We start from the raw sequence: 27425 nt of genomic DNA, 5'->3' as shown, positions 1-27425 counted from the left end.
TTTTAACACAATCAATAATTAATTTATACCTGTCAGTAAATAAACTATTTTTTTAAATAGAAACTTGAAAATCCTCCTGTTGTCTGTACATTTACTTTGGCTTCTCTCAAAAGTCAATGACTAAAACAGTTATACCCTTCTGCTTATTTGTTGCTGCTACTGGTTCACATGTCTGCTCATTAAACACACAGTCAGGTGAACTATATGGTTATGCAAGCCCACTTGGCAGATGTTTCCACAGAGCTACTTACTGGCAAGCTCATTCAAAGTACCTGGCACACAGAAGGGACTCCATGAATTTTAATTAACAAATGCAGTTACCAAGTGAACCTTCAGCATGTTCAACATATACTATTATCATGACAGCATCATACTACACACGTAATGGTTTTTGTGCCTGTGTTAAAGTTTGGCATGGTTCTTGCTGTAAGACAAGGTATGAGTCAAATTCTGAGATAAAGATAGACATGTCCAACATGTGGCCAATGAAATTTTAATGCTTACTTGCATAGGCTATCCACCCTGTTCTTTAGTCCTCTAAGTGAATCTCTGAAACCCAGAAAATGACCTTGGTTCTCAGTTCAAAGATATATTGGAGAGATTTCTAAGCCAAAGGAAGTGGAGAAATACAGGGTACATTAGTCCTCTGACCTCATCTGTCCTTTGCCTTCTCGTGTTTGGCTTCTTGCCTTCTGTTATCTCCTCACTTACATGAGACATCAACCAGCCCCACGTGAAGAATACAAAAAACATTGTTAAATTGATTTCTTTTAAAGGCAGAGAACTACAATATTTGAGGGGAAGAAATCCAGAAAGTCAGCTGTAGATGAAAAACTGACAACTACGACTCTCTAAGGATATGCATTTCAGAAAACATATTTTAAAAATCCTCTGTAGAGTAAAAGGAAGAAAACTAGACCAGTTTTGAACTCATATGTGGTCAAAAATACAATAAATAACACAGCTATTGACTGTTGGTAAAGAGTAAAATGCCAAAACAATTCAGAATACCCCATATATCTGGTGTTAAACTGTTTAACTATAAACACAGAATATACTTTTTGAAAAAAAATCACAATACATAACCGGAATGTTTCTCATTCTCCACAGATTTATATATAACCACTGCTCATTTATATATATTCTTCCAAAACTTTTTCCTCACCCATATTAAGGTATTTACATAATTACATATCACACATACACACAACTACATATGAATACAACAAATAATTCCTGAATGCCTATGCAATGAGGACCACAACAAGTATCAAAATGAACATGATTCTGCCCCCCCAAATTTACCCAGTAGTTACAGGCAACAAAGTCATGACTAGCTCACAACTGATAGGACTCTGTAACTAGTACTCTTTCCATGAAAATGTTTTAAGTGATAAAAAGGTGAATCTAGTAAGAATACAGTCTAGGAGATACATGAATTCAGAAATCAAATACTGGTTAACTAGTATTTATATGACTGAGCTTACCTAAAGGCAGCAACTAGGGGTGCATAAATTGAGTCCCCGTCATAAACATATAAATGGTCCCAACTACACTCTGTAGCAAAATGATTGAAACGAAGTCTCATTATTCTATTTGGCCTGAAAAGAACAGAAAAAAGTAATTTATACTAATCATCATCACTCCCAAACATTTGAGAAAAAACAGTTTTTTAAAGAATCTATATGCAGGATATGACACGCTTGGGGCTGACGCGCGGGGATGACCCAGAGAGATGTTGTGGGGAGGGGGGTGGGAGGGGGGCTCATGTTTGGGAACGCATGTACACCTGTGGTGGATTCATGTCAATCTATGCCAAAACCAATACAGAATTGTAAAGTAAAAATTAAAAATAAATAAATAAATTAAAAAAAAAATAAAGAGTCTATAGAGGAAAAAAAATTAATAATATAAAATCAGCACTCCTTCACTTGTCAAAGATTTCCTTAGTACTTTCTATGTACAAAAGATCACCAAACATGCAATGGTAAACAAAATATACACGGTCTATGCATCTTGGACCTTACAGTCACCATTCTTTACCAATTCATTAGCCCTTCTTAGTCAACTTAAGACTCCATACTACCTCATTTCACAAACATACCTGTCAATCCTCTAAACTCACCTGCCCCTCTGCCTTTTCATGGAACTCCCTGGAAAATCCCCAATCTAGAGAAAAAAGTTTATCTGCTTTGATCTAGACTGAATCCAGAGAAAAAGACCCATGCTGGAAAAAGTCACACCACTGGGTAGGCTGGTTCCAGTACTGGTGCTCTGATTAAGTACTATTTCAAACCACTCAGTCCCATCCACCTGCTTATGCTCAGCACGCAGACAAAATTTTCTCAAATTCCTGTTTTCCAAAATAGATACACACCTATCTACTTTTCCTTCTATCTCTGAAATATTTAAGATCTCCCTCTCTTCTGAAACTTCCACACCCACACTTAAATCTCTTTAAGTATCACATATTTTACAAAAAAACAACAAAACCAAAAAACTTCAAATCCCAACCCTCCTTCCAGGTACTAATGCACCTGACCCTTTCTCCTCTGAAACGCTACAGAAGACTTTGCTTTTCTCAAATTCTTCATATCCCACTCTTCACTCTCCAACCTGGCTTTAGCACAAACACTCTACTCAAAAAGTTCTTGGTACTATCAACACCATCTATATCTTGGTGATTTCTAACTATAAGTCTCCAGCCTGAATCGTTTGTCTACCTCATATTTTGTGTCTAACTAACATCCCTAACCAAACATCTAAATACATCCATAAACAAGTTAACTCACATGGTGATGAATATTGCAAAGAAATTAAAGGAATGCGATGTATTAATAGTTTTAATCTTTGGAAAAGATTAAAATAGTGAGAGGTAAGTCATGTGAAAAGCTGGAAAAGACAATGTTTCAGACAGAGAGAACAACAATCTTAAAGTCTTAGACTTAAGAAGTTGATGTGTCCAAGCAACATGGAGAAAATCAGCATGTGTGAAACACAGCAAACAGAAGAAGCCACATGAGATAAGAAGTGAGTGAGAAGTGTGCAAGGGACAAAGGTAAAGGCTGGAGCTGGAGGCCAATTTCAAGGCTTTTACAGTGGCCCAGGAGAAAAGAGGATGGTTGGTGGTTCTTAAAATAACTGTAGAGTTGAAAAGGAAAGGGAAAGCATGGGTCCTACTACTAATGGAAAGAAAGGTACCTGCTGACTGGTAACTCCTGCGATGGAACTGTTAGGTTAGCAAGAAATAAACTTCTATAGATTAAATCACTAAAAATAATAATGAATAAATAAGCTAATCAACAAACAAATAAAAAGGGCTATCAAAATCTCCTGCCTTCCTTGCTACCTATTCAAGTGAAATTTTCTTTACATACTTCAACCATAATAATATATTGTTATTCTGTTTTCTAACTATTACAATAAAAAATATACAAATTTCTGGTATGTACAATTCATCTGCAAATCAACACAAATTTTAAAATTAACACTGAAGATTAAGAAAAAAAACTTTTTGTTGTTGTTGTTCAGTCGCTAAGTCGTGTCTGACTCTTTGTGACCCAATGGACTGCAGCACACCAGGCTCCTCTGTCCTCCACTATCTCCCAGAGTTTGCTCAAATTCATGTCCATTAAGTCGGTGATAGAGGAGGAAACGGCAACGCACTCCAATATTCTTGCCTGGAGAATCCCATGGACAGAGGAGCCTGGCGGGCCATGGTCCATGGGGTCGCAGAGTCGGACACAACTGAAGTGACTGAGCACGCAAGTCAGTGATGCTTTCTAACCATCTCATCCTTTGCCGTCCCCTTCTTATTTTGCCTTCAATCTTTCCCAGCATCAGGGTCTTTTCCAATGAGTTGGCTCTTCACATCACGTGGCCAAAGTATTGGAGCTTCAGCTAATCAAATTCATTTGTGAAAAAAAAATTTATCAAATAAAAAATATTTTAAGTTGATACAGACTGTTAATTTTACTTGTTGGAAAAGTAATCTCACAATGAGCTCTATCTTAAAAAAGAAAAAAAAAGTCATTATTACTTACTGTCCTTCAATGAGCCATGTACATTTTGTTTTATATTTATAATTTCCAGGTCCATCTGTTATAAATCCAGAAGATCCAGTTAGTCTGTAATTAAATAAAGTTCAAACTCATCAAAATTTAATGTATTAATAATATCCTTATTAATTCTCAATACAATCCAAGTGGGTACACTGATACACATTATGGCCAAAAGAAAATGACTGGATAGTTATTTCATTCAGATTATACAAATCTGGATGAAACAAAATCTAGTCATACACTTAAGAAAAGGGGATACAAACATATGAAAACCAAAAGGAATGAACAAAAACACCAAAATTTTTCCAGCTAAGACGGGAAAATCACATTTTGCACTATGAAAATGGTCACAAGAAGTTACTTATAAATTGGTTTTTAAAAAAGCAAGGCCACACAGTTACCATTACAAGAAAAATGTGTTAATACAATAAACATGCTGTAGCCCGCATAATTGTGATGGGCAAGCACATCAATCCACAATACCCAACAGCTGCTGGCAATCCACTACATTCCATTAGCAGTATACATCAGCACCTACTCCCCACACACATGCCAAGCTTGGAAGTTTATCAATATTTTTAGGTCTTGCCAATGATAAGCACATCCTAGTATCTCATTAATATTTTTACTGGTACTAATGCTAACATATGAGTTTTTTCTTATATGTTTTGATCATCTGCATTTTTTCCTTTGCAAATTAAGATTCCATATTCTTTACCTATTTTGCTACCAAGTTGTTGTCGTTGTTGTTCAGTCACTAAGTTGTGACTGACTCTTTGCAACACCAGGAACTGCAGCATGCCAGGCTTCTCTGTCCTTCACTATCTCCCTGAGTTTGCTCAAACTCATGTCCATTGAGCCAATGATACCACCCAATCATCTCATTCTGTCACCCCTTTCTCCTCTTACCCTCAATCTTTTCCAGCATCAAGGTCTTTTACAATGAGCTCACTCCTTGCATCACATTTACGAGCTCTTTTTATATCAAGGAGCTCCCATTTGTATGATAAATGTACTATAAATGTACTTCCTCAGTTTATTTCTTCTTTATACTTTGTGTCTACTATCTTTTGCTATATAGAAAATTTTAATATGTAAGAAGGATGCTATCTTTCCTAATAGCTGTTTCCAGATCACTTTCCCTCCCTATTCTATCAACAATGTCAGCTTTTCTGAAACAGATGCTCTCTTCTGGATCTGCCTTCCTTACTTTCTGAGTCACCTACTGACTCACCAATTACTCCTCTTCACCTACTCAAAATATCAGCATCTACTTCACTACCCGCCACTCAACCGTAATAAAGATGTTCCACCCAAAGCCCAGCAACTCCGTATTTTAACTTCACCATTGACAATCTCTTCCTCTACCCTCCTTTAGTTAGCAACTCTTTTCAGACCTGCTGTTAGGAGTAAAAGCTCTACCACCAAAATCTCCATTTACGGTGACCTACACTCTGATGACCATTTCTGCTTTCTCTAGTTCATTTAGCCTAGTTCCCCCTCTCCAGTGAATCTCCAGCCCCAGAGACCTCCAATCCACAAACGATCACTCTTCATGTTCATCACTCACACATTCCACTTTCCAACTTACCTAGTTATGATTCCTGGGTCCATCACAAGTATCACCCCCCCAAATCCCTCGACTTCTTCGCCTTCTCTCTCTTGCTGTACTTGCCTGATATAAATGACTCTGTGTCTTATTCCCCAACATCCATCCCATTCCCAAAATGTTAGTCTAAGTCAATCATGATTTCCTGTGCCCTCCTGCCAATTAGAAATGTGTATCAGTTAAATTCTAATGTAATTCATAGAAAAACCTAAATAGTAATGACTCTAACCAAGATATAAAGCCCAAACATAAGCAACCTGGAGCACATAAGTATTTCTATGATCATTAGGGACCTTCTATTTTGTTGCTCTTGTCCTCCTCAACATGTGCTTCCACCTCATAATCCAAGATGGCTGCACAAACTCCAGTTCAGTTCAGTTGCTCAGTCGTGTCCGACTCTTTGCGACCCCATGAATCGCAGCATGCCAGGCCTCCCTGTCCATTACCAACTCCCGGAGTTCACTCAGACTCATGTCCATCAAGTCAGTGATGCCATCCAGCATAACTCCAGTTATTATCTCCTTATTCTACCCAGCAGGAAGGAGTTGCAAGGAAACAAGGTACAAACCCCCTTTCCTCTAAGTCAAAAATAACCATTCAACTTACCCCCCTAGACAAAACTTAGACATACCTAAATGTACAGGGAGGCTGAGAAATACAGCCACTAGCCCAGATGACCATGTATATACTCAGTGAAAAATCAGGATTCTTTACTGAAGAGGAGAAAGGCTATTATTTGGGTCACAGCATGTAATCTAATCTCAGATGTGAGGAGAAGTCTGGTGGAAGGCTTCTAGTAAATATTTCCTCATTCCTACGAAAGGTAAGTGTGGTAGATAGGAAGCTATGCCACCTAGACCTCCTCTTCAAGAAAAGACTTGTTGCCAGCTGCAGAAGTGATTGTGGTCCACAGACAGCATCCAGAAGTCAGTTCCATCAGGAGTTGCCTTACCTCAGGTCATACCCTTCCAAGTACAGTCCATCCTAGAATGGATATAAAGGCTGGGCATTTTTCAATTTAACACAGGACAACTCTGACAAGCAATCATTACTCCAGTGCTCTCTTTTCTCAGGCCTGCATTGAGACTCAACTTCTTCCTTTGCCCAGTTCTGCTTCCTGCCCCTTCCTCACCTAGACGTTATACCTAACTTGTACTTCAAACTTTATCTCAGCAAATGCTTTTAAGAAACCCAACCTGTGACAGAAATCCTAAGAGACCAGCCTTCTTCCACTGGACTTTGCTGTGTTTGGATTTTAATTTAGTCATCATGCCATGAGCCAGAACACAAAGCCAGCACCCCAAGGGTGACAAATCAAAGGTGAGTGCAAAGGTCCCTGAAGAATTGTAGAAAACAACCAGAGACCACCCCAATTTTACAGGTAAATAAATTTCCCCCTAGCTCAGTTTAGAGTATTCTACTATACTTCTTTTGCTCCTAAGAGTTTCCACAGACTTCACATGGACATGATCAGGTATTTGCAAATATGTATCACTTTTGGAAAAAGATTATTTTATTTTAAATATTTACTTTGTATCTTTAAACATACATTTACATAATTTTACAGATAATGAATAGATGTGATCAGACAGGCTTTTTAGGGTCAACTAAAGGACAATTCTTTTTTTTTTTTCTTTACTGCTCTCTCCAGGTACTTCCCCCTTCTCCCCACCAAGATAAACATTTAACCCACCTCACAACATTCTTATTTTTCTTCATACATACAAGTCCATGACAAGAATGTCCCTGATGAGTAGCCTCTGATGGTTCTCTTAAATCAGTTTTGGTTATACAAATTATTATTACACTAATCTTCTTATATAGTCCTCTTCTTCATTCAACAAAACTTTGTGGGAAATGCTCCAAAATATTGGGAACTGGTTTAATTCATGTAGCATAATATTCTACCCTACAATATATCATTTTTTTTCTGCCTTTCTCTGACTTTCTCATTTTGTTTTCAGTTGGTTGGCAGTATGTACATTGCTTCAGTAAATATCCCTATAATGTGACCTTACTTGTGCTTTTATTTCTAAGGAAGTAATCTTAGGAGGAGGATTACCAGACCAAAAGAAATATGAATTTTAATTGTTGACCAGGCTGCAAATTATTTTCCAAAAGACTATAACAATTCACATTTGCACCAGTGATAAATGAAAATATTCTATTCTCTACATCCCTTCTGTATTAGATGTTCTTGTTTCCTTTAAATTTTACTAGTTTTTAATTCAAAATTCCCTGTATTCTAGTAAATGGCCTACAACTGGTTACTGAAAACATAAAGAGATTTGAAAGGGGAAGGCCAGGAATATTAACCTAAAATTTCAGTCTAATTTTTCAGTATAATTAGTGGTCTAGGTATGGACTCTGATAATTCCCGTGTGTTCACCAGCAGCAACACAAAAGCATCAAACTGAAACACATTTTAACAACACAAGACCAGAAACTTAAAGAATTAACTCCTTGCTATTACTAATTTCCCCATTTAAGAATACACAGAGGGCAATTCTGCGATGGAAATGAATACAGGGAAAATAGGGGAATCCCCTATAGGAGGCAGGTTTCAAAGGAATAATCTTGTAACTTGTAAACCATGTCCAACAGTTTGCGACCCCATGGACTACAGCCTGCCAGGCTTTTCTGTCCATGGGATTTCCCAGGCAAGAATACTGGAGTGGATTGTCATTTCCTTCTCCAGGGGATCTTCCTGACCCAGGGATCAAAACTGTCTCCTGCATTGCAGGCAGATTCTTTACTGCTGAACCACATGGGAAACCCCATCTTGTAATGACTTCTTTCTAACTTACTTGTATTATTATTACCAGACAATATGGCATATAAAACCTCAACTTTTTTCATCTGTTAAAAATTTTCTTGGGACTTTCCTGGTAGTCCAATGGTTAAGAATCTGCCTTCCAACACAGAGGATGTGGGTTTGATCCTTGAACTAAGATCCCACATGCCATGAGACAACTAAGCCCACAGGCTGCAATCACTGAGCCCAAGCACTCTTGAGCCCATGCAACACAACAAGAGAAGGCCACATGTGCTGCAACTAGAGAAAGCCAGAGCACCAAAACAAAGACCCTGTGCAGCCAAAAATAAATAATACCATGTTCATCTTTCCAAGGGAAATCTTACACTCCAGAAAGACATTACTTAACAAAGTTGGAACTACTTAGGAAATGTTCCTGGGCCTACATGTTTATTAAAACTAGTTGAATTAATCTCTTTAAAAAGAGAAAACTGTTTTCTTTATGGTCAAGTACCTTGAACATTAATAAACTTTGATCAAATTTCCTTGGATATTTGAAAAAGAAATTTATTGTAGCAATGTATACTTATGTATGTGTTGTTGTTGCTGTTTAGTCACTAAGTCATGTCTGACTCTTTTGAGACCCCATGGACTATAGGCCGCCAGGCTGCTCTGTCCAGGGGATCTCCCAGGCAAGGATACTGCAATGGGTTGCCATTTCCTTCTCCAGGGAATCTTTCCGACCTAAGGACTGAACCCCTGTCTTCTGCATTGGCGAGTGGATTCTTTACCACTGAGCCACCAGGGAAGCCCATATTTATATATGCACAAACATAATTAAGTTTACTGAATGCACTATTCAATTCCCTTTCTATTCTTATGTATAAAAATATCTACCAAATCTAGTTCAGATGAATGTATACTGAAATGAGGCACCATGACTGCTCCATCACTGACATCTCACTTTTTTTGCTTTCTCTATTTAGCCATACAAGCTTACAACTATTAGACCTTCATAAATTATGCCTAATAACTCATTCAACTTATTTGATGCTCAAATTCCACTTTGTCTGTAACTACTGATTTTTCTTCATTTTCCTGGGCCTTAAATATTTACTCAACTCCTTATTTCTTATATTTCTTTATATTGCATTGACCAAAAAGTTTGTTTTTTCCATAAGAGTGCTCAGTTGTCTTTAACTTCATTCAAAACAATTATGTAGCACTGTATTGTGACAACTGTAATATCAGTGTGCATTTTTTTAAAAAAGCAGAAAAATCAGTGAATTTTTGTGTAGCAATTTTAATACTGAAGATGGAAGAAAAAAAGCAACACTCAGCATATTATGCTTTATTATTCAAGAAAGGTAAAAATGCAAGTGAAATGCTTAAAAAAAGATTTGTGTAATGCCTGGGAAAGGTGCTATGACTGATACAATGTACTAAAAGTGGTTCACAAAGTTTCCTGTTGAAGATTTCTGGCTGGATGATACTTCACAGACAGGTAGACCGTTGAAGCTGATAGCAATCAAACTGAAAACATCAGCATTATACCACATGGGAGAGAGTCGAGATACTCAAAATATCCAAATCAAGTACTGAAAAGCATTTGCACCAGCTTTGTTATGTTAATTGTTTTGATGTCTGGGTTCCACATAAGTGAAAAAAACCTTCCTAACTATTTTTGTATTCAGTTCTCTACTGAAATTTAACAAAAACATTCCATTTTTAAAACAGATTTTAATGGGCAATGAAAAGTGGATACTGTACAATAATGTAGAACAGAAGAGATCATGGGACAAGTGAAATGAACCACCACAAACCACACCAAAGGCCAGTCTCCAACCAAAAAGGATGATGCTGTGTATATGGTGGGATTAAAAGGGAGTCCTCTATTATGAGTTCCTTCCGGAAAACCAAACGATTAATTCTAACAAGTACCATTCCCAATTAGACCAACTGAAAGCAGCACTTGACTTAAAGTGTCTGGAATTAGTCAACAGAAAATGCATAATATCCCATCAGGACAACACATGGCCGCATGTTTCTCTGATGACCAGGCAAAAACTGTTACAGCTTGGCTGGGAAGTTCTGAATCATTCACATATTCACTGGACATTGCACCTTCAGATATCCATTTATTTCGGTCTTTACAAAATTATCTTAATGGAAAAAATCTCAATTCCCTGGAAGATTGTAAAAGGTACATGGAACAATTCTTTGCTCAAAATAAATAAGTTTTAGAAATATGAATGGACCTGAAAAATGGCAGAAGGAAGTGGAGTGAAATGGTGAATAGATTGTTCAGTAAAGTTCTTAGTGAAAATGAAAAATGTGTTCTACTTTTACTTAAAAACTGAAGGACTCTTTTGGCCAACTCAATAAAATTTTCAAAAATTTATTTCCTTTCAATTTTTAAATAAAAAGAAAGTTTTATTTTATATTGGAGTATAATTGATTATAGTTATAGTATAGTCATTATGTTATTTTCAGTTGTATAGCAAAGTGATGCAGTTATATGTAAATGAGCCTATTCTTTTCAAACTCTTTTCCCATTTAGGTTATTATAGTATTGAATAGAGACTTCCCTAGTGGCTCAGACAACAAAGAATCTGCCTGCAATGTGGGAGACCTGGGTTCAATCCCTGGGTTGGGAAGATCCTCTGGAAGTGGGCATGACAACCTACTACAGTATTCTTGCCTGGAGAATCTCTGTGAACAGAGGAGCCTGGTGGGCTACAGTCCATGGGGTTGCAAAGAATCAGACATGACTCAGTGACTAAGCACTAGTACTGAACAGAGTTCCCTGTGCTATGCAGTAGGTCCTTGTTGGTTATCTATTTTAAATATGGAAGTGTACATACATGTCCGTCACAAACTTCCAATCCATTCCTCCCCGCTATCTCCTGGTAACTATAAAATCATTCTCTGTGATCCTGTTTCTATTTTGTAAATAAGTTCATGTATCATTTTTTTAGGTTCCAAAACTAAAGGATATGGTATACTTGTCTTTCTCTGACTTACTTCACTTCCTATGATAATATCTAGGTCCATCCATGTTGTTGCAAAAGGCATTATTTCCTCCTTTTCGTGGCTGAGTAATATTCCATTGTATGCATGCACCATATCTTCTTTATCCATTTCTCTGTCAGTGGACATTTAGGCTGCTTCCATGCCTTGGGTGTTGTACATAGTGCTGCCGTGAACACTGGGGTGCATGTATCTTTTTGAATTATAGTTTTATCCAGATATATGCTCAGGAGTAGGACTGCTGGACCACATGGTAGTTACATTTTTAGTTTTTTAAGGAACCTCCATACTGTTCTCTGTAACAGTTGTACCAATTTACATTGCCAAACAGTGTAGGCGGGTTCCCTTTTCTCCACCCCTCCTCTAGCATTTACTGTCTGTAGACTACTTGATGATGGTCCTCCTGAGAGGGGTGAAGTGATACCTCATTGTGGTTTTGATTTGCATTTCTCTAATAATTAGTGATGTTGAGCATCTTTTCATGTGCTTCTTGGTCACCTGTATGTCTTCTCTGGAGAAATCTCTATTTAGGTCTTCTACCTTTTTTTTTTTTTTTATTGCGCCACCTGGCTGTATGTAAATTGTGAAGACTAATGTACTGTCAGTTGCATGGTTTGCAAATATTTTTTCCCATTATGGGTTGTCTTTTTGTTTTATGGTTTCTTTTGCTCTACAAAAGCTTTTGAGTTTAATTAGATCCTATTGGTTTATTTTTGTTTTTATTGCCATTATTCTAGGAGATAAATCAAAAAACATACTGCTATAAAAAAAGATAATCCTGCAATTTATGTAAAAGAGTTCTGCCTATATTTTACTCTTAAGAGTTTTATAGTATCTGGTCTTACACTTAGGTCTTTAATCTATTTTTAGTTTATTTTTGTGTATGGTGTTAAAGAATGTTCTAATTTCATTATTTTTACATGTAGTTAACCACTTTTCCCAGGAGTATTTTTAAAGAAATTGTCTTTTCTCCACTGTATAATCTTGCCTCCTTTGATGTAGACTAACTGACCATAGGTGTGTGGGTTTATTTCTGGGCGTTCAATCCTGTTCTATTGATTTGTATGTCTGCTTTTGTGCTAGTACCATACACTGTGATGACTGTAGCTCTCTAGTATAGCCTGAAGTCAGGGAGTCTGATTCATCCGGCTCCATTATCCTTTCTCAAGACTGCTTTGGCTATTTAGGGTCTTTTATGTCTCCACACAAATTTTAAGACATTTCTGTTCTAGTTCTGTGAAAAATGCCATTAGTAATTTGATAGGGACTACACTGAATCTGTAGACTACCTTGGGTAGTATAGTCATTTTGACAATATCAATTCTTCCAATTCAAGAGCATCTTTCCATCTTTGTGCCATCTTAGATTTCTTTCTTCACTGTCTTAAAGTTCTTGAAGTACAGACCTTTTGCCTCTTTCAGTTCAGTTCAGTTCAGTCGCTCAGTCATGTCTGATTCTTTGCAACCCCATGAATTGCAGCATGCCAGGTCTCCCTGTCCATCACCAATTCCCAGAGTTCACTCAAACTCATGTCCATCGAGTCAGTGATGCCATCCAGCCATCTCATCCTCTGTCGTCCCCTTCTCCTCTTGCCCCCAATCCCTCCCAGCATCGGAGTCTTTTCCAATGAGTCAACTCTTCGCATGAGGTGCCCAAAGTACTGGAGTTTCAGCTTTAGCATCATTCCTTCCAAAGAATGCCCAGGGCTGATCTCCTTTACAATGGACTGGTTGGATCTCCTTGCAGTCCATGGGACTCTCCAACACCACACTTCAAAAGCATCAATTCTTCCGTGCTCAGCTTTCTTCACAGTCCAACTCTCACATCCATACATGACTACTGGAAAAACCATAGCCTTGACTAGATGGACCTTTGTTGGCAAAGTAATGTCTCTGCTTTTTAATATGCTACCTAGGTTTCCTAGGTATTTTATTCATTTTGATGCAACAGTAAATGGAATGTTTCTTTACATTCTCTAATTTTTCATTGTTAGTATATTGAAATACAAGAGATTTCTGCATATTACTCTTGTATTCAATTTTACTGAATTGAATGCAATTTTACTGAATTCATTGATGAGCTCTAGTAGTTTTCTGGTAGCAGTTTTAGGATTTTCTATGTATAGTATCATGTCATCTGCAAACAGTGACATAATTATATTACTTCTTTTTCAATCTGGATTCCTTTTATTTTTCTTCTCTGTTTCCCATTAACTAGACTTCCAAAACTACGTTGAATAATGGACTCCCTTGTCTTCTTCCTGATCTTAGATGAAATGCTTCTCATTTTTCACCACTGAGAATGATGTTTGCTGTGGGTTTGGCATACACCCTTTATTATGTTGAGATAGGTTCCCTCTATGCCCACATCCTGGGTGTTGAATTTTGTCAAAAGCTTTCCTACATCTATTAAGATGATCATGTGGTTTTTATTCTTCAATTTGTTGATGTGGTGTATCACAGGATTAAGTTCCAGTCCTTGCATCCCTGGAATAAATCCCACTTGATAATAGTGTATGATCCTTTTAATATACTGTTGGATATGGTTTGCTAGTAATATTTTCTTGAGTTTTGCATCTATGTTCACCAATGACATTGGCCTGCAATTTTCTTTTTTTTGTGATATCTTTGTCTGCTTTTAATATCAGGGTGATGATGGTCTCATAGAATGAATTTGGGAGTGTCCCTTCCTGTGTGCTTTTTGGCAATAGTTTGAGAAGGATAGATGTTAACTCTTCTCTAAATGTTTGATATAATTTGCCTGTGAGGCCATCTGGTCCTAGACTTTTGTTTGCTGGAAGATTTTTTAATCGCAGTTTCAATTTCAGTGTTTGTGATTGGTCTATTCATATTTTCCCTTTCTTCCAGGTTCAGTCTTGGCAAATTAGAGCTTCCTAAAAATTTGTCCATTTCTTCTAGACTGTTGATTTTATTGGCATAGAGTTGCTTATAGTAGTCTCTTATGATCTTGTGTAATTTTTTGGTGTCTATTGTAACTTCTTTTCCATTTCTAATTTTATGGATTTGAGTCCTCTCCCTCTTTTTCTTGATAAGTCTGGCTAAGGGTTTATTTTTGTTTACCTTCTCAAAGAACCAACTTTTAGTTTCATTACATTTATTTCTGCTCTGATCTTCATGATTTCCTTCCTTCTACTAACTTTGGGTTCTGTTTGTTCTTCATTCCCTAGTTGCTTCAGGTGTAAGGTTAGGTTGTTTATTTGAGGTTTTTCTTGTTTCCTAAGATTGTATAAGTATAAACTTCCCTCTCAGAACTGCTTTTTCTGCATCCCATAGGTTTGGGGTCATCCTGCTTTCATTTTCACTTGTCTCTCAGTAATTTTTGATTTCCTCAGTGACCCATTGCTGTTTTAGTAGCATACTACTTGGTCTCCATGTTGTTTGTGTTTTTTTATTTTTTTCTTGTAGTTGATTTCTAATCTCATAATGTTGCAGTCAGAAATGATGCTTGATATGATTTCAATTTTCTTAAATTTATCAAGGCTCACTTTGAGGCCTAGTATGTGATCAATCCTGGTGAATGTTCCATGTGCGCTTGAGACGAATTCGTATTATGCTGCTTTTGAATGGAATGCTCTACAAATATTAAGTTTAACGTGTCATTTAAGGCCTTTGTTTCCTTACTGATTTTCTCTGTGAATGAGCTGTCTGTTGATGAAAGTGGGATGTTAAAGCCCCCCACTATTACTGTGTTACTGTCAATTTCTCCTTTTATGATTGTTAGTATTTGTCTTATATGTTGAGGTGCTCCAATGTTGAGTGCATAAATATTTACGACTGTTACATCTTCCTTTTGGACTGACCCTCTGATCATTATGTAGTGTCCATGTCTGTTGCCACATTCTTTAAAGTCTATTTTGTCTGATACAACTATTGCTTATCCAATTTTGATTTCCATTTGCATGGAATATATTTTTCCATCCCCTTTCGGTCTGGATGTGTCCTTAGATCTGAAGTGGGACTCTTGTAGACAAAACTCTATATATAGGTCTTGTTTTTGTATCCATTCAGTCAATTTATGTTTTTTGGTTGGAACACTTACTCTGTTTACATTTAAGGTAATTATTAATATATATGTTCTTACTAGCATTTAGTTAACTGTTTTGGATTTGTTTTTCTAGGTGCTTTTCTTTTATCTTTTGTTCACTTCTCCTGTTATTTGATCACTAACTTTAATGTTGTGTTTAGATTCCATTTTTTTGTTCTGTATCTATTGAGATTTTTGGTTTCTGGTTACCATGAGGTTTTCAAACAGCAGTCTATATATAACCAAGACTGCTATAAGTTGCTAGTTATAAGTTGTTATAAGTTGGAGATATTTGTGCTCTCCTCTTCTTAGAACTGCTGATTTTGACATATTTGTGTATGGATGATTTCTTACCATCACTAATCACTTTATGTTCATCTTTTTTTTTTTTTTTTTTGGTATGTTCATCTTTAATAGTGAGTTTTTCCTTTGTAATTTTCCAGTTTCTAGTTATGGCCTTCTCTTTACTGCCTAGAGAAATTCCTTTAGCATTTGCTGCAAAACTTGTTATGGTGGTGCTGAATTCTCTTAGCTTTTGTTTATCTGTAAAGCTTTTGATTTCTCTGTCAAATCTAAATGAGAGCATTGCTGGGAGGAATATTCTTAGTTGCAAATTCTTCCCTTTCAACACTTGAAATATACTGTGCCACTCCCTTCTGGCCTGCAGAGTTTCTGCTGAAAAATCAGCTGATAGTCTTATAGAAATTCCCTTGTATGTTGTTTGTTGTTGCTTCCCCTTGTTCCTTTTAATATTTTTTGTCTTTAATTTTGTCAATTTGATTACTATGTGTCTCAGTGTATTCCTCCTTGGATTTATTTGACCTGAGCCTCTCTCTGAGCTTCCTGGACTTAAATGACAGTTTCCCTTCCCATGTTAGGAAATTTTTCAGCTATTATCTCTTCAAATATTTTCTTGGGTACTTTCTCTCTCTCTCTGTCTCTTCTCTTTCTGCTGCTGCTGCTAAGTTGCTTCAGTCGTGTCCGACTCTGTGCGACCCCATAGACGGCAGCCCACCAGGCTCCCCCGTCCCTGGGATTCTCCAGGCAAGAACACTGGAGTGGGTTGCCATTTCCTTCTCCAATGCATGAAAGTGAAAAGTGAAAGTGAAGTCACTCAGTCATGCCCGACTCTTAGCAACCCCATGGACTGCAGCCTACCAGGCTCCTCCATCCATGGGATTTTCCAGGCAAGAGTACTGGAGTGAGTTGCCATCGCTTCTCTTTCTAGGACCCTTATAATGAGAATGTTGGTACTTTTAATGTTGTCCCAGAGATCTCTTAAAGACTGCCCTCATTTCTTCTTGTTCTTTTTTTTAATTCTGATCCGTGGCAGTGACTTCCACCATTCTGTCTTCCAGCTCAGTCATCCATTCTTCTGCCTCATATTTATTCCATCTAGTGCATTTTTTCATTTCAGTTACTGTATTATTCATCTGTTTGTTCTTTAGTTCTTCTAGGCCCTCATTAAACATTTCTGTATCTTCTCCACCTGTGCCTCCATTCTTTTCCTCAAGATCTTGGATCATTTTTACTATCATTACTCTAAATTCTTTTTTAAGGAGACTGCCTATCTCCACTTCATTTAATTGTTCTTCTGGGGTTTTATTATGTTCCTTCATCTGGGACACATTCCTCTGTTGTCTCATTTTGTCTAACTTCCTGTGACTGTGGTTTCCATTCAACAGACTGCAGGGTTCTAGTTGCAGCTTCTGCTTTCTGCCCTCTGAAGATGAGGGTGTCTAAGAGTCTTGTGCAAGCTTCCTGGTGAAAGTACCAGCTGAAAGTGTACCTGTTCAGTGGTGGGTAGAGCTGGGTCTTGTCCATCTGGTGGGCCTAGGACATGTCAGAGCATGTGTTTCCTGGGGAGCTACTTACTCAGGAAGACTTTAAGCAAACAACCTGCTGACGGGTGGGACTATGTTCCCTCCCTGTTGGTTATCTGGCCTGAGGCATCCCAGCACCAGAGGCAACAAGCTGTTGGGTGGGGCCAAGTCTGGTGAGAAAATGGCAGCCTCCAAGATGGCTCACACCAATGAGGGCTACCCAGGACTGCTGCCACCAGTGTCCCTGTCCCCATAGTGAGCCACAACCACCCCCTCCACCTCCACAAGAGATCCTCCAATACTAGCAGGTAAATCTGACCCAGTCTCTTATGAGACCACTGCTTTTTCTCCTGGGTCTTGGTGCACACAAGACCCTATCTACACCCTCTAAGACTAGAGTTTTAGTTTTCCCCACTCCTGTGAAATTTGAGTGATCAAACACTGCTGGCCTTCAAAGCTACATTCTCTGGGGACTCCTCCTCCTGTTGCCAGACATCCAGGCTGGGGAGCCTAATGTGGGGCTCAGAACTTTTATTCCTCTGGGAGAACTTTTGTGGGTATAATTATTTTCTACTTTGTGGGTTGCCCACCCCATGTGTATGGGACTTGATTTTGTCATGATTGCATCCATCCTACCATCACGTTCTGGTTCCTTCTTTGTCTCTGGATGTAGGATACCTTTTTTGGTAGGTTCCAGTATTCTTTTGTTGGTGGGTGTTCAGCACTTAGTTATGATTTCAGTGTTTCCATCAGAAGGTGTGAGCTCATATACTTCTACTCTGCCACAGGCACACCTGAGGCCAAACTGAGGTCAAGGGTAGAGAGTAAAAGTTTGTTTCTATTAAACAGAATGTGCTTAGGTTTTATTTCTCAACCTAGTCTAACAGTTTGACAATATAGCCTATTCACATTTAGCATGAGGACAATTATATTGATTTTATTCCTTCCAACCAAATTTTTTAATCAACCTTAATAAGGATTAGTTTATAGAGAATAAAATGTAATCATCAAATATGTACAATATGGTAAGTCTTGACAAATTTATACACATATAAAACCCCCAAACAAGATATAAAATAGTTCTATCATCCCCTCAATGTTCCTTCAGACCTCCTTGCAGGTAATCGCTCTCAACACTGATCTTGTTTCTATCACTGCAGACTAGTTTGACAAAACTTGATTTAATGAAATCATACCAAGACACTTTTGTGCCTTGTTTTTTTTGATCAGCATGTTTCCAAGTACTGTGTGTATCAATAGCTTGTTCTTTCCTATTGCTGGGTAGTATTCTGTTGTATGAATATAGAGACTACAACATGTCTATCTGTTTTCCTGTTGATAGACACCTGGATTATGTAGTTATAGATGCTTACGAACAAAGCTGCTAAGAACACTTGTGTACAAGCCTTTGTATGGACATTTCTCTAGGACAAATATATACTAAAAAAAGGAATCACCATATCGAAGTATAGATACACACCTAAATTTAAAGAAACTGCCAAAGTGTCTCCTAAGTGGTTACATCATATTAGACTTCCATCATCTAGGTATAAATATTTTCTGCTCTCAGGTCTCCCAGCACTCCCACAGCCTTAACAATACATCCCTTCAGCAATACACTGGACTCTGTAAGTGAGAAAGACCTACTGCACTCCATGGATGCAACATTGTGTTTCCAGATCTGCAACTTTGTGACCCCTGCACCTTGCTTCACTGGCCCAGCTACACTGCCTTCTGTGTCTAAAAGAATCACAACAGAATTTCGATCCCAGAGTTTCCTATAGGTCCCCACAGCAAGCTGCTTCAACAGAAGCATGGAGCTTGCAGTTAGGAGAGTCAGGGAAACAAATCTCATTCAGGCTTCTTTCTATGTTTTTCCTCTCTACTGTTAAAGCCCATCTGAGTCTGGGTTTTCTTTTGCTTCTAACTGAAAGCATCCCAACTACCTATTTCACCAACTCCAAGATAAACATGTTTCTCTTAACAGCTCAGAAATCAGGATGCATTATAAAACATGCAGTTTAAATGATTATTTTTTTTTCTCAGAAGTACACAAGATACAGGTATATTTTACATTCAGTGGCATCTTAAGATACATTATATACACATGGCAAAAGCTGGTTGAATCCAACTCTCTGTTCACTCTGTATATGAAACCAAGCAGCTAAATAAGGCTAGAGACAAAACAGTGTGCTCACTGGTCTCACTCCATACTTAGAAACACATTTCTCAAGGAGGTTCCCAGCACTGTGGGAAAACCAATTCTTTCACATCCCTGGCCAATTCACTGCTATCCCTTATTATCGTTCACTTTCCAAACCCTCTTCCTTTTCTTCAATTTTAGCTGATGATCCTCTGATTACTCCACTGTTTCATGTCTATTCACCTCCAGTGGAATATACATTTCATGACAACAAGGACTTTTGTCTGTTCTATTCATTATTCCTAGTGTCTAGAAGTATGTCTGGCATCCTAATAATACAAAGTGAATAGCTGGGCAAAGAAGAAATAAATCAGGAGAGACCTACATTTGCTTCCATTACTTTAATGCAAGTACTTTGCTTTCCCCTAGTTACAATGGATAGGGTCACACCCCTTACCTGGGTCCAGAATTCTTAAAACACTACTCAATCAAGGGCCTCACCAGAACAAACCTAATTCTAAACCTATGCTATACTCTGCCTATCTACTGGATCAGCATAAGACAAGCTGTTGGATTTCCTTCTTAAAAAAAAAAAATAAATTCACCTATCATCTTCTGCCTACTTTCTTTTCTTACATTTACATCAAAAGTCTTCTTAAGAAGAATTATCTACTCTTGGGAAATCCCTGGTGGTCCAGTGGTTAGAACTACCTGTTTTCACTGTCAAGGGTGTGAGTTCAATCCCTGAACAGGGAACTAAGATCCTGCAAGCTGTGCAGTGCAGCCTCCCACCCACCCCAAAAAAAGACTAGGGACTTCCCTGGTGGTCCAGTGGTTCTGCCTTCCTGTTCAGGGGACACAGGTTCAATTCTTGGTCAGGGAACTAAGATCCCACATACTGTAGGACCAATAAGCCCGCACCCCAGCTAGAGAGCCAGCATGCTCAGCCAGCACGCTGAGTCCATGTGTGACAACCAGAGAGCCCACATGCCCCACCTACTGCATCTGCACACTCTAGAGCCCGAGCTCTACAACCAGAAGCCAGCATGCTGCAAGCAGAGAAAGCCCATCTGCTGCAATGAACAGCTGGCACAATGCAATGAAGACTCAGCACAACCAAAAAAAGAATCATCTACTCTCACTGACAACACTCTTACCTCCTAATATCTTAACCCCATTCCAATGGGGTCTAACCCTCACCCCTCCTCTGAAATCCTTTTGTTAAGGTACAGAGGGGTAAATTTTCAGATCCCTTCTTAATTCAACACTTGAAATAGCTGATTACTTCCTCTTTTTTTGCATTTAATATTATGCTTTCTTCCAATTTTCTTGAGATATAATTGAAATATAGCACTCTATAGGTTAAAGGTATACACCATGATTATTTGACTTACATACTTCACAAAATTATCACAATAAATTTACCAAACATCTATCACCTCATATAGACACAACATTAAAGAAACAGAAAATTAAGTTTTTCCCTATGATGAGAACACTTAGGATTTAGTCTAATAACTTTTATATATAACAATCAGCAGTGTTAATATATCATGTTGTATATCCCTAGTACTTCCTTATCTATAACTAAAAATTTGTACCTTTTGACTATTTTCATTTAATTCCACCACCCTCCACGCCCTGCCTCTAGTAACCACAAATCTGATCTCTTTTCCTGTTTGTTTTTGAAGTATAATAGAACTATAACGCATGTTAGTTCCTGTTACACAAAACAGTGTTTTGATATTTCTATCCATTTCAAAATGATAATGATAAGCCTAGTTACAATCTCATCATACCAAGATATTATATAGTTATTGACTATATTCTTCACACAGTACATTTCATACCCATGAGTCATTTGCAATGATAAGTTTGTGCCTTTTAATCGCCTTCACTTATTTTTCTCCTCTTCCACTCTCATCTCCTTTATCAACCACCTGTTTGTCCTCGGCATCTACAACTGTTTTCTTATATTTGTTCATTTGTTTTTCTTTTTAGATTCTACATACAAGTGAACTCATACAGTATTTGTCTTTCTCTTATTTCACTTCGTGTAATACACTCCATGTTGTCACAAGTGGCAAGATTTCTTTTTTTTATGGCTGAATAATACTCCATCCCAGGTGGTGCAGTGGTAAAGAATCTGCATGCCAATGCAGGAGACGCAAGAGACGTGAGTTTGATCCCTAGGTCAGGTAGATGCCAAAGAGTATTAAATAGCAAACCACTCCAGTCCTCCTGCCTGGAAAATTCCATGGACAGAGGAACCCAGCGGGCTACAGTCCATGGGTCACAAAAACTCGGAATGAATACACACACACACAATATACATACATGCCACATCTTTATCCATTCATCTACTGATGGGCACTTAGGTTGCTTCCATATCTTGGCTATTGTAAATAATGCTGCAATGAACATAGGGATACATATGTATAATCTCTAACTGGTGTTTTCTTTCATTTGGATAAATACCCAGAAGTAGAACTGCTGGATCATATAATAGTCTATTTTTAACTTCTGAGGAATCTTCAATCTGTTTTCAGTTTTCATTCCAATCCCAAAGAAGGGCAATGCCAAAGAATGTTCAAACTGACACACAATTGCACTCATTTCACATGCTAGCAAAGTAATGCTGAAAATTCTCCAAGCTAGGCTTCAATAGTATGTGAACGGAGAACTTCCACATGTTCAAGCTGAATTTAGAAAAGACAGAGGAATCAGAGATCAAATTGCCAACATCCACTGAATAATAGAAAAAGCATTCTAGAAAAGAATTCTAGAAAAACATCTACTTCTGCTTTGCTGACTACACCAAAGCCTCTGACTGTCACAACAAAATGTGGAAAATTCTTCAACAGATGGGAATACCAGACCACCTTTCCTGTCTCCTGAGAGGCCTGTATGCAGGTCAAGAAGCAAGTTAGAACAGCAAATGTAACAACAGACTGGTTGACAACTGAGAAAGGAGTACATCAAGGCTGTATACTGTCACCCTACTTATTTAACTTCTTTGCAGAATACATCATGTAAAATGTCGGGCTGGATGAAGAACAAGCTGGAATCAGGATTGCCAGGAGAAATATCAACAACCTCAGATATGCAGACGACACCACCCTTATGGCAGAAAGCAAAGATGAACTAAAGAGCCCCTTGGTGAAGGTGAGAGGGAGAGTTGAAAAAGTTGGCTTAAAATTCAACATTCAAAAAACTAAGATCATGGCATTTGGTCCCAACACTTCATGGCAAATAGATGTGGAAACAATGGAAACAGTGACAGACTTTATTTTCTTGGGCTCCAAAATCACTGTGGACAGTGACTGTAGCCATGAAATTAAAAGATGCTTGATCCTTGAAAGAAAAGCTATGACGAATCTAGACTGTATTAAAAAGCAGAGACATTACTTTGCCAACAAAGGTCCAAACAGTCAAAGCTATGGTTTTTCCAGCAGTCATGTACGGATGTGAGAGTTGGACTACAAAGAAAGCTAAGTGCCGGAGAACTGATGCTTTTGAACTGTGGTGCTGGAGAAGACTCTTGAGAGTCCCTTGGACAGCAAGGAGATCCGATCAGTCCATCCTAAAGGAAATCAGTCCTGAATATTCATTGGAAGGACTGATGCTGAAGCTGAAACTCCAATACTTTGGCCACCTGATGCAAAGAGCTGACTCACTGGAAAAGACCCTGATGCTGGGAAAGATTGAAGGCGGGAGAAGGGGGCGACAGAGGAGAAGATGGTTGGATGGCATCACCGACTTGATGGACATAAGTTTGAGTATATTCTGGGAATTGGTGATGGACAGGGAGGCCTGGTGTGCTACAGTCCATGGCTTCCCAAAGAGGTGGACAGGACTGAGCGACTGAACTGAACTGACCCATTTTTTAGTCAGGTTGTTTTTTCATGTTGAACTGTATGAGTTCTTTGTATATTTTGGATATTAATACTATATTGAAAATAACATTTGTGAATATGTTCTTATTCAGTAAGTGGCCTTTTCATTTTCTTAATAGTTTCCTTCACTGTGCAAAAGATCTTTAGATTGATGTAATCGAATCTGTTTATTTTTGCTTTTGTTTCCCTTGCCTGAGGAGACATATCAAAAAAAAAAAAACAAACAAACAAAATTGATGTCAAAGAGCATACTGCCTATGTTTTCTCGTAATTTTATGGTTTTGTGTCTTAATATTTAAGTCTTTACTCCATTTTGAATTTATTTTTGTGCATGGTGTGACAGTAGTCCAGTTTGATTCTTTTGCATGTAACTGTCCAGTTTTCATCACATAATACCATTTATTAAAGAGGCTGTTTTTTCCCTATTGTACATTATTGCTTCCTTTATCACAGATAATTGCCTATGTAAGTATGGGCTCATTTCTGGGCTCTACTCTGTTTCATTGATCTGTTCTGTTTCACTGCGTCTATTTTTGTGCCAGTACCACACTGCTCTATTACCACAGCTCACAGTACAGTCTGAAATTGGGGCACCTCCCTCTTTCTTAAAACACTTTCTCCACTTGGTTTACCAAATCAAACCCTATACTCTGGACTCACAGGCAGCTTCTTCTCAGTCCTCTTTAATAAGTCCAACTGCTTTTCCCAGTATCTAATTGTAGGAATGACCCAAGGCTCCAATCTCAGTCTACTACTCAACCTAAACTAACTAGGTAAGCTGATCTCAAATTGCCTCCAAAGATTTAAATGCCACCTATATATATTTTTAACAAAAAAAATTTTCACCTCTATGATGGGAACATGATTCTTCTGGTTATCCTAGGCAAAAGCTATGATCAATACAGACATATTCCCTACCAAAAATGACCATTTCATTTTTTCCTTTCTAATGTTTTTATTATATTTTATTATTTTCTTATCTTATTGCAACTGGATAAGATCTCCATTACTACAATGAAAAAGAACTGGTGATGGTAAATATCCCTGTCTTGTTCCCTATCTCAGGAGAAAGTTTTCACTATTTTACCATACACTGTGATATTTACCCTAATTTCTCTGTATGAAATCTTTATTAGATTAAGAAAGTATTTTTCCATCCTTTAAACAATTTTTTTTAACCACTAATGAGTCCTGAACTCTAATTCTTAAAAGAACTGTCCATCTAACGAAATGATCGTTTGGTTTTTCTCGTTTATTCTGTTAAATCTACTTTAATTTCTCAAATAAATCCAATTTGGTCAATATTCTTTTTATATTTTGCTGGACGTAGTTGGCAAATATTTTGTTTTTTTTTAATATGTTTGGTAAGTTAGACTGACCTGCTGTTTCCATCCCTTATCAGGTTTTGATGACAAACGTATGCTGGACGCATAAAAACAAGGAATTTCACCTCTTTTCCTTAGGCTTAGAAGAGTCTGTGTAACACTGGTGCTATTTCTCCTAAAAAAGTTTGTAAGAATTCACTATTGAAGACATCTGAGCCTAAAGTCTTCTTTTTAGTAAGTTAGTTTTACTAAAGTTTGCCATTTCATCTACATTTTTCTAAATTTATTGGAATAAACGTAATAATATCCTCGTGTGATTTTTCAATGTCTGTAAGGATCTATAGTGATGGTCCCTTTATTATCACTGTTATCAGTAATTTCTATTTATTTTCTCTTTATCAACCTCTCTAGCAGTTTATCAACTTTAGTAGTCTTTTAATGCTTACCTTTATTAAACTGCTCTATTTATATCTTTCATATTAAATAAACTTCTCATCTATTTCATTCTAACTTTCTAGCATATTTTGAAGTGTTTTTACTATTTTTCTGAGTTGATAATTCAGACCACTAATTCAATCTTTCCTTTTTAATATATGCATTCAAAGTTGTAACTTTCATTCTCACCAAGGCACTAGTGCTATCCTCAAACTTTAAGATAAAATATATTCATTATAATTCAGTTTGAAATATTTTCAAATTACCAGAGTGATTTTTTTCTTCAATTAATGAACATTAGAAGAATACAGTCACTGTATAGTGCACTATACTCTATATGTCAGTTAGGCCAAGTGTTTTCAAATCTTTCTTTTGTTAACTACTGAGTGAATATTAGTTATTAGTTATTTTTAACATCATAGATGTAAAAAGCTGGAAGATAATCTGATGTGGAGCAGGCTATGTGCACAGTCTTACAAAGTGTCTCCCCAATACTACTTAATAGTTATAGGAAGAATTAGTGGGAAAATAAGATAATAACTCATAAAGGAAAATAAAATTTATATTAAAAGTAAGGGACAGACAGGCACTGTATGCCTCTAGAAGTGACACCTGAGGATACACCTCCACACCCAAGCAGCATCCTGGCCAAGGAAGTGTAGTCTGAATCCAACCATGACAAAACATGAACCAAAAGCATGTTTAGTTGTCATTTCTTCCTAGTCTCCCTGAGCCTTTAAAAAAATAACTTAATTTAAATTTTAGTTGAAATAATGTATTCATATACAGTTAATGCAGTGATTCTTTGTATACTTTGCCCAATTTCCTTAAATGGAGATATTCTTCAGAACTACATTATAATAAATATCACAACCACAATACTGACATTGATAAATCAATCTTATTCAGATTTCTACAATTTTACTTATACTCATGTATGTACATGTGGGTGTGTAAGTTCTATACAATTCTGTCACCTGTGTATTCATGTATCCACCACTAGTCAAGACAGTTCTAACAATACAAGGCTTCCTCACATTCCTCTCCTGTCTTCTTTATACACTACCTTTCTTAATCCTTGCCAATGGTTAACTGTTATTTTTTATCTTTCTGTAATATCTCTCTGTTTCTGGTAATTTCCTATACTCTAATATCTAACCTATCAAGTATTGGTAAAGCCATTCCTGCTCTTTTTAAAAGTAATGTTTATATGTTATAGTTTTTCCATCCTTTTGCTCCCCACCTACCTACACTGTTGAACTTGAAGTGACTTTCCCACAAGCTGCATAACTTGGTCATATTTTTTCATCCAAGCTGCTTTTATACTTAAGGTAATTAGTATATCTATGGTAACTACTAATACCCTTTCATAGATCACAGCCTTGAGGTAGCAAAAGGACTGGCATAAATCAATGAAGCTATGAGGCATGCTGTGCAGGGCCATCTAAGATGCACAAGTCATGGTGAAGAGTTCTAACAAAACGTCGTCGACTGGAGAAGGAAATGGCAATCCACTCCAGTATTCTTGCCTGGAGGACCTCATGAACAGTATGTAAAGGCAAAAAGATGTGATACCAAAAGATGACCCCCCCGGGTCGGAAGGTGTCCAATATGCGACTGGGGAAGAGCAGAGGGCAATTACTAGCAGCTCCAGAAAGAATGAAGAGGCTAGGCCAAGGTGGAAATGATGCTCAGTTGTGGATGTGTCTGGTGGTGAAAGTAAAGTCCAATGCTGTAAACAATATTGCACAGGAACCTAGAATGTTAGGTCCACTGAATCAAGGTAAATTGGAGGTGGTCAAGCAGGAGATGAAGGAGTGAACATCAACATATTAGGAATCACTGAACTAAAATGGACAGGAATGGGTGAACTTAATTAAGATGACCATTATAACTATTAATACTACTGTGGGCAAGAATCCCTTGGAAGAAATGGAGTAGCCCTCATAGTCAACAAAATAGTCTGAAATGCAGTACTTGAATGCAATCCTAAAAATGACAGAATGGCCTCGGCTCACTTCCAAGGCAAACCATTCAACATCACCATAATCCATGTCTATGCCATAACCACTAATGCCAAAGAAGCTGAAGCTTACCAGTTCTCTGAAGACCTACAAAACTTTCTAGAACTAGCACCAAAAAGATGTCCTTTCCATCATGGGATTGGAACGCAAAAGTACAAAGTCAAGAGATACTCGGAGTAATAGGCAAGTTTGACCTTGGAGTACAAAATGTAGGCAAAGGCTAACACAGTTTTGTCAAGAGAACACACTGGTCATAGCAAACACCCTTTTCCAACAACAC

General features: G+C 37.6%; 1 protein-coding gene across 2 annotated transcripts in view; it reads right to left on the bottom strand.

Annotated features, from left to right (window-relative positions):
• ATRN (attractin) overlaps positions 1-27425 on the bottom strand; it is a 193821-nt gene that overhangs the window by 130565 nt on the left and 35831 nt on the right. For both annotated transcript variants that reach the window (XM_040247855.1, XM_040247856.1), the window contains exons 2-3: positions 4044-4127; positions 1488-1601 (exon numbers count right to left, since the gene is read on the bottom strand). In XM_040247855.1, the coding sequence (XP_040103789.1) occupies positions 1488-1601; positions 4044-4127 (198 nt within the window). The remainder of the gene's footprint in view (positions 1-1487; positions 1602-4043; positions 4128-27425) is intronic.

This window comes from Oryx dammah, unplaced genomic scaffold (genome assembly GCF_014754425.2).
Source record: "Oryx dammah isolate SB20612 unplaced genomic scaffold, SCBI_Odam_1.1 HiC_scaffold_10, whole genome shotgun sequence".
NCBI lineage: Eukaryota > Metazoa > Chordata > Mammalia > Artiodactyla > Bovidae > Oryx > Oryx dammah.
This window is presented reverse-complemented; position numbering and strand designations above follow the sequence as displayed.